General features: G+C 34.9%; 1 protein-coding gene across 1 annotated transcript; it reads right to left on the minus strand.

The window, feature by feature from the left end:
* Nucleotides 1–553: 553 nt before the first annotated feature.
* Nucleotides 554–7848, minus strand: LOC123556595 (60S ribosomal protein L21-like). The gene is made up of 5 exons (XM_045347429.2): nt 7750–7848; nt 4377–4517; nt 3975–4087; nt 1094–1244; nt 554–694 (listed from the first exon to the last, which is right to left on the minus strand). Exons 2-5 carry the CDS (start codon nt 4503–4505, stop codon nt 605–607), a joined length of 483 nt encoding a protein of 160 aa, XP_045203364.1. The 5' UTR covers nt 4506–4517; nt 7750–7848; the 3' UTR covers nt 554–604.
* Nucleotides 7849–8983: the final 1135 nt, after the last annotated feature.

Raw genomic sequence — 8983 nt, forward strand, 5'->3', positions numbered from 1 at the left:
GTGACCTTGACCTTTCATGGAAAGACCCTCGTCTACTCCATAAGCCCTGCCACCCTATTAAGTCTGAAGGTTCTAGGTCAAATGGTTCTCCAGTTATTGAAGTGTGATGGACAGACAGGGCAAAAACAATATGTCTCCCCCAGTGGATGGTGGGGGAAGAAGACATAGATACAGACAATAGCTTGCAGTGAAGGTTAAACCTTTTCTATGTTTAGCCAGTAGCTTCAGACTCAAACTTACATATGGAATTACTTGTGCCATTGCCAATTTGGTGAAAAGTCAGCTTCAACAGAGGTAGTTTAACAGATGACAAGGTACATTTTAGTGCTTATCTCAGTACATTTTTTTTTAATTTGCAGCCAAACAAAGTATCTTCCTTGTAAGAGCTTTTTTTAAATATACACAGGGAGCCATAAAGAGCTACACCTACCATTCCTGACTGGCTCGAACAATTCTGGTAAAATTAGGAATTTCCAAATTCTTCTATACAGCCATCAAAAGCTCTTGGTTCTTAGTGGTGTGTGGTGATAAAAACATATAATAACAACAAATGCAAGTTTTTTCTTGTTTTTTTTTCTTATTCTGCCAAGTACATTTTAACAATTTATGCAATAAATTCATATGGAATTGGTTGCAGTATTTCTGGTTTGTTAAACTTGGTCTTCACAAAATGGGCGGAACGTCTACCTGCAGGCTGAAACAGATTGGAAACGTTTGAATTATACTACTGATCAAGGGTAAATAATGAGAAAGATGAAGTCTTTACATGAACTTTAAATTAAACAATAAACTGAAGTACTAAGTTTGCTTTTTTTTTCATGTGCATCTCTGTATTTCAACAACAGTCCTGTTAAGCAAACTGGTTATCAACACATAAAACAACTTTGCACAATATTTTAACTATTACCCCCTATGCTGCTAAATTTCTGTAATAAACTTGTCCTTTTTTCAATTTGGACTGTAACATTAACTGTTAAAAGGCGTACAGATCATGATCAGACTGCACAGATATGCAGGCTGAGCATGATCTACACTGGTCACAAAAGCAGAATCAATTGTGTCCAGCATGATAACTGTTAAAGCTTAATTATACCTGTCTTTTCAGGTTAACCCATGTGCCAGACGTCTTAGCTTCCTTCTGTTTTTGTGAGTTCTCCTTGACACGTCTAAGGAAGTCCAGACGACAGTTGGAGTGTTTTACATGCTCAATCCTGAGATTAATTCTCTTTGGGATGATGCGGTTTCTAAAACAGAACGCTTGCGATTAGCAGTTGGTAAATATAAACACAAAAGTCAAATACAGTTTTAAACAGTCCTAAGTGGCTATTCAATGTCATGGGAAGTTCTGTGTTGGGGAGATCATTGAAATACCTGGTTTATTTAATACTGGTAGTTTCCTTCCTAAGTTCTATTCTTTCTTACAGTTGTTGTTTCAAAATTACAACAGTAACATTGATTACACTTTCTTCCTAAACATTCTACTGATTCTACACAACATATTTAGCGACAAAGCCGAAACCACTAACCCACATCCAGTACACTTACTGCAACCAGAGATTTATTTAAACTTTATGAAGATCAGTGACAACTGGTAAGTAATTTTACCACCATATGCTTGGTATTAATTTATTAGTCAGGGGTATTAGTTTTAAGTTCTCCAATCATAACAAAAGTATGTTACTTAAAGATAACTGAAATCTGGGTCATCATAAGTTGTTTCAGCAATCACAGATTCTAAACATTTTAAATTTTCAACTTATTATTTCAGTTATCTTTGCCAAAAATTTAAATTCCTTTATTTCTTTAATGCCCATTCTGGTAATAGGCCCTGTAAAGTGGAACTAGTTGTCTACTGCTGGAAATACCTCATTCAATGAAATGAGAAGCTAAAGTGCCTGATAAGAATTCAAGGTTTTATAGCCAACCATGTTGTAACAGATGATTCAAAGCTTTAGGCAGGCTTTTCTCCAATTTTGCTTCTAGATTTTTATCAAGATGTCAAGATTAGCTTAAAGTGAGCTAGGAAATAAATGCTGCAGACACCTGAAAAAAGAGCACCGCCTTGCGGGTGCTGACGCTCATCTGATTTTTTTTGTGTAATAGAAATACTGTCCTACCCATGATTTTCTAAGTCTAAAAAGGGCCATCATTCTTGCAAAAAGCAGGATAGAGTTATGTTTCTTGATGTACAGTGTCCACTTATGATGGTGAAAAACTGTTGCAAGTTTTAAAGCAATAGCTTTGATAGTTTATGAGAATAGTTGACTTAAACATAATACTCAACCAAGAAAATGATTTTTTAAGTCCAAAAGGGGCAATAATTATTGCAAAAAAGCAGGATGGAGTTATGTTCTTGCTGTACAGGGTCAGCGTATGATGGTGAACAAGTGTTGCAAGTTTCAAAGCAATAGCTTTGATAGTTTAAGAGAAAAAGTTGACCTAAACATAAAACTTAACCAAGAAATCTGATATTTTCTAAGTCCACAAAGGGGCTTTAAATCTTGCAAACAGCAGGATGGAGTTATGTTTCTTGCTGTACAGGGTCAACTTATGATGGTGAAAAACTGTTGCAAGTTTTAAAGCAATAGCTTTGATAGTTTAGGATAAAAGCTGACCTAAACATAACACTTAACCAAGAAAACTGATTTTCTAAGTACAAAAGGGGCCATAATCTTGCAAAAAGCAAGATGGAGTTATGTTTCTTGCTATACAGGGTCTGCTTATGATGGTGAACAAGTATTCCAAGTTTCAAAGCAATAGCTTTGATAGTTTAGGAGAAAAGCTGACCTAAACATAAAACTTAACCAGGCAACGCCGACGCAGACGCCGACAACCATACAAGTGATGACAATAACTCATCATTTTTTTTCAAAAAATCAGATGAGCTAAAAATGGGGGAATGCTGCACTGGCACCAGAACAGAAAGAAAATGCCTCTATACATGTTATACCCTACCCCTATGTATTCTATAAGAACCATGGTCATGAATGGGAAAATATACTAACTTGTTGCAATCGCGCATTTCATACCTAAGACATGCAGTTCAGTAAATGTGTACTATGGATATTAAACAAGTGGTAATTTATCTTCCATTGTGTTTCGGTCACATTTTTCTTAAATACATCTTATCTTAGAAAAACAACGCGTAGTTTATAGTTATTTCAACATTACAAAAAAAACTTGCATGAACTTCCCTTGTGAAGTTCCGTTCTAGATTACAAAACCATTCTGATTGGCTAATCATTAATGTGAAAATGTATGTCAATCGTCATTTTACTACACGTGTTCGCTAAAATGTGAAAATGCAGCGTAAATGTGCAAACTGAATAAAATAAACAGAACAGATGCAGACCAATGTACGATTCCAAATTAAAGATCATATACAAGATCAATTCATCATTTCGAGTTTTATTGTAAAAATGTGATTTTTTTTTATTCTGTTTTTGCTTGTTTACATTTCGCCAAACATGTGCACACCACCGTGACCTGTAGACCGGATGTTCATTACAGAAGGTCAAGCAAGTTCTTTCTGTAACGTTGACGAAAGCTTAAAATATGTTGATAATCTCAGCAATATGGAATATTGAGATGTGACTGGTGCACGATGGAAGATAAATTATCGCTTGTTCAATACACTAGGTACCCATTCACTGAACTGCTTGTTTAATATGAGAAATTTACGATTGAAACGGGTTAGTATATTTTCCCGTTCATGATCATTGTTCTTATAGAATACCTAGGGGTAGGGTAAAACATATGTACAGAGGCATTTTCTTTCTGTTCTGATGCCAGTGGAATGCTGAAGAATGTTTAGAAATTTCCCTAGACATGTGTATTATAAATGAAACATGCTTTGAAATCTCTAACTGACATATTCGGGTTATGAATTTGACAATACAAAAGTTTCACATCTGAATGTTCACAGTAAATTGAAATTGATGGGAACAATATTTTGAGAACAACAGATTGCGTACCCCACTTGTTTGTTGACAATAACACCTACAGCATGCTGTGTGACATTGAACACTCTACCAGTTTTACCGTGGTAAACCTTGAATGGCATACCCTTCTGTACAGCTCCATTGCCCTGTAATATACAAGATATGGAGTAGATAAACAACAGATTCAAACTATTTTGTATCTCTGAACTTGCTTACTTGATCTTTTTACCTTTAAGGATTAACTGTCTTAGATTACCTGTTGGTATTCAATACTGGGTAAACTGTAATGTTCACCAGCCAAACACTAACATAAACTTCTCATCTGACATTTGAAAGGAAAAGATCTGGAACTAATTGTTCAGTTCAACCTCAAAAGCAGGAACTTTACACTCACATATTCTGTGTTAAATGATTTTTAAAATAAATTTTACATACCTTAACATCAACAATATCCCCACGCTTGTAAACTTTCATGTATGTAGAGAGTGGGATGGGTCCATGCTTCCTGAATTTACGGGAAAACATGTACCTTGTACCACGGCGATAACCTTTTGTGTTGGTCATTTTGCCTTATTTCTGAAATGGAAAAAGAACATGTACAAACAGAATATTTGGTTACGTTATCATAAAACATGAGCAGTATATATATTTTTTTTTTTCAAAAAGAGGAAGAATCCTATCACTATTACAAAATCTGATGCCAGTGACCTTAACCTTGAGTCTAGATTAAAAAATCAGGATGTAAAGCTAATCATTAAAGTGCTAATTTTAGGGTTGAAGTTGACAAATCTTTGCACAAAAATCTGATTTTTAAGGCCCATCTATGGGTAATGAAACTGAAGAAATGGGACCTCATTTGCTTGTAGTACATTGTTCACCACAGGCTAAATTTAAAATGTGAAGATCCTGCTAGAAGTTAGAACCACACAAATTTTTATTAAAGATTTCTAGTAGAATTCGAAGTACATGTGAAAATAACGCAACACATTCTGAATAATAGGAAGATAAAATCATATAGTTGATATGTATCTAGTGTTTCCTGCAGGCCTTTTTAACATGGCGCAGCGCCATGCCCCGTTTGAAGTGCCGCCAAGGTGCCCTTCAAGCTGCCTGTTTGCGCCATGTGCCCTTCTATTTTATCAGGCTTTTGTATTTATCTTGAAAAGTGCCCTTTCAAAACCAGCCTGGATAGCTAATGTCCGCGGGGCATGTTCCGTGTATTGTACCATCAATTAGCGGCTTTGATCAACAGGTCGACACGTGGGTGCATCAACCGTGAATGACCCCGATTAAGAACTGACAGGATTATGCAATCAATTATTGTTTTATGATTCTTTAATTGGAAACAGTAGATGAAAATTTTTGTTTTTAGCACGTCGGCGGAGAAGCTACATTTAGCCTTTTTACGGAAGAGATGATTGAAAATGGTCAGTTAACACATGATTAAAGGATAATTATTTTAAAAGGTTGTAATCAATTAAAATGTAGATTGATTGTCGCACATTTTTGATGTGCTCATTAGGCCTTTAAAAATAAAATGTTGAATGTTTGCCCTTTGCCGATCGCTGACCAACCAATGAAAAATGACCAGACTCAAAATGTTTTACATCGATTTTATCTACAAGATATATTTTATTCCTTCACGGGTATCATTTATAAAAATAATATAAGATAAACATTTAAGCTTCAGAATGATACCAAATTCATTAAAATCGACAAATGTCTTGTTAATACGAAGTAGTACTTTCCAAAACACATTCATGACGCGCTGATCTTGAAAATTTGAAAACGTACATCGGTATGAAAATAACCGATAACCTAGCGATTAAGTTATAAAACCTGATCGAGATTTAAATGAATAAACTAAAAATGCAAGGCCCTAGTTTTGTTTTAGTAAATAATTTGTCAAAATGATTTTATAAGGCCGAAATTTAAGTTGAAGGTGCACGGCCGCATTCAAGCAAGCCGAAAGTTTGAGTTATTATTCGCAATGAACCATAGGTATTCACATGTATGTTTATTTTACTTAATACTGTATGATTAGATAGAAAAAAAAAAACAGATTCATAGTCAATCATTGATTCAAACTAGTGTATGTATCGCAGAAACTTGATAAAAATAGTGGCAGACGATCTAATCTAGCAAATTTCACAGCATGTACTTTTTACGTAGCATTCTACTTTCGTTTTCGTATGCCCAAAACAATAGAAAAATGTAACTTTCCATGTAGATTTGTCTTCTAAATCTTACTGACAACGAAGAACAATGGATTTAATCAGCGATACAGGTACACAGTCATTGATTACATGTAGATTTGACGAAATGCCTATGCTCTTAACGTAATTCAATGGTGAAATGGTATGTAATGATTGACAAAATAAAGTTGCGCATTGATAGTTGTTCAATAAAACTTGTTGCTTATTAAATTATCACCTGATATCTGTCTCTGAAAATGCAAGCAAGCAATTCATGTTGGTAAAAAAATAAGAATGTTTGAAAGTATGGTAAACATTATCTAAGGAATAATACAAAATATCTACCCCATATCTGAGATATGAAAGATTCTCAAATGCAATGTGAAAATAGTATGTAAAATGGTGTCTGTAAAATGATGCCAGCAAGCGTACTTGGACGAATGCCCTTTCAGTGCCAAACTGCGCATTAAAAGTGCCTTTTTTCAAGGGAAGCACCATGCCCCTTTTAGAGTCTGCAGGAAACACTAGAATCTGAAGTCATACATACCATAGATACCAATGTATAATGGGCACTAACCCTGATTTTAGATAAAATCCCAGAAAAGCTGCTTACTATACAAGGGTCCCTACAAGTTAATGTGGCTTAATTGATTATTAAACAATCAGCTTAAGTCGGCTAATAGCTATTCATAGCTAATGTTATTATGTTTGCAACCAGACTATAAATAAAAATTTGTATCTTGTATCTAGCTCCGTGCCGATTATCATTATACCTTGTTAAATAACAAAATAAATAGATGCATATTATCATGTCTTTTTTTCTTTCTTTTTTTTTGTGAATTTCAAATAGAATTCATTTAAGGGATAGATTCATTCATTAATCTAGCTGTTATCAACAGTTTATTTGACAACAAACTAATCGGCACGGAACAGTGTATTCATTTGGAGTTTCTTGGTTATTTAGGTTTTGAAAAAGAAGCTAAACAATCGAGTGAACGCTGGTATATGTAAACCAATTATATCCAAGTTTTAAGTGAAGACTGGTTAAGTTTTATTTGTTATTTCATTTTCAACAAAATTTAAGATATACATAATCCTAAATCTCTAGAAAAAGGAGGTCCGTACCCCTAGAAAACCCCTATCAGGATTGTCTAGAGGTACAGATCCGTACTCCTAGAATCAGATTCTAGAGGTACGGATCCGTACCACAAGACACTTCCTTGCCCAAATATTGGGCTATTTTTTCCTCATATCACAAGACCCCTTCCTCTCCTGCTAAAAAAAAGCTAGTTTAAAATATATGAAATGATGAATCATCAAAGAACTGTCTTGTGTGTGAATACGGCAAGAACAAGTAGCTCAACAACCATGTACAAGCACAATCCATGTGCTTATATCGCGAAAAGTAACAACACATCTAAGCAAGGGAGATAATTTCATGTGGTATGCCAACCATTCAACTAAATTTCAATATACGGGACATCGTTTCAAAGTAAAATTTGTATTAATTGCTTTTTCGAAAGTTAAATGAAGAGTCTGTTAAGAAATGTATAACAGTTTAGTCTATCTATGTTAAGTGAGGTCAGGAAGGAGGAAATTTTTGTATCGCACACCTTGCCTTGGCCGACCGGAAAAAGAAAGAGAGAGAGACATGCGCACTGAAATACGAAATGACTGGTTATAAAGCGGTACTTTTAAAGCGCGAAAAGATTCCAATCAAGAATTTTGGCGGGACTATAATTTTGAAATATTTTGAAAACTTCTGTTAGTTTAAGATCTTTGGATGATCTGATGCAAAATTAATAATGTTTTTTAAAAAAAAAATCCACTTTCTATTTGCATTAGCTCTTTCTTTTTTCAAGAACACTTATTATATGGAACAATCTCTCCTCCGAAATTGTTCTCCTACCCAAGCTTGAATCTTTCAAGTAGGCAGTATGCCAACATACATACATAATCTGATTTAACACTCTAGTCTGTCAAAAGTCAATGTACTCGGGCGAGGTCAGTTAAAAAATCTGTAAAAACATCCTTTGGAAACATAGAATGCAACCAAAAAAGAATAATAGCAGACTCGGTTTGATTGAGTTTGTTCATGAGAGGTTATAAAACGTGCAACACCTCTCACGCCCCCTAGCACCAGTTTAGGAGGAACTCTATTGCTCATCTAATGAATGGACTCCATAATCCCAAAGGACCAGAAAATAAAACAACACTGAATCCAAGTACGGGGAAACACCTGAAGCTATTCTCCGCCAAGAGCATCTTCCAAACCTAATGTAAAAGAAAAAGTCTAAGTCCCAAAGCGTGTTAAATATAACACAAATGAAAGAACAATTGTTATTGATATTATTGTGGTTCTGTCCTTTTGTCATTATCAAACACTCACAAATCTATACAAGTATAACAACACTTCATTTATCAGTTCATATGGTATATATTTCTTCAGATGTCTGTTAAGGTGGTGTATACATTCCAGGCAAGATCTAGGGGATCTTAACCCTTTATACACACAGTGACTCTGGTCTGCACAGTTTCTCTCCACACATCTGCCACACGTGATGCTGATACTCTTAAAGCTATGGTAAATTTACAAGGCAAGCAGATAAAGAAGTGGCAGAAATAAAACATTCGTCAACCACAGTTCTACACAACAGTTCCTTTACTCAAACTACCTGGGAGAACGACGTCATACACTCTGGTAATCACATGACCACAAATAAAATCAAAGTACTCGCAAGACCAATAAGTATAATCAAAGTACCCACAAGACCAATATATATACCCAAAGAGATAAAAACATCAGAAAGCAGCAATGAGAGAGACATAAACAACATGCCATATGAT

Source organism: Mercenaria mercenaria, chromosome 5, assembly GCF_021730395.1.
Source record: "Mercenaria mercenaria strain notata chromosome 5, MADL_Memer_1, whole genome shotgun sequence".
Lineage (NCBI taxonomy): Eukaryota > Metazoa > Mollusca > Bivalvia > Venerida > Veneridae > Mercenaria > Mercenaria mercenaria.

Coding starts and splice junctions, on each gene's coding strand:
- LOC123556595 (XM_045347429.2), bottom strand. CDS start 4,505: ATGACCAACACAAAAGGTTATCGCCGTGGTACAAGGTACATGTTTTCC. Junction 1,245..3,974: donor ATTGTCAACAAACAAGTGGG/GTACGCAATCTG, acceptor GTTCTGTTTTAG/AAACCGCATCATCCCAAAGA. Junction 695..1,093: donor GGGTTAACCTGAAAAGACAG/GTATAATTAAGC, acceptor AATCTGTTTCAG/CCTGCAGGTAGACGTTCCGC.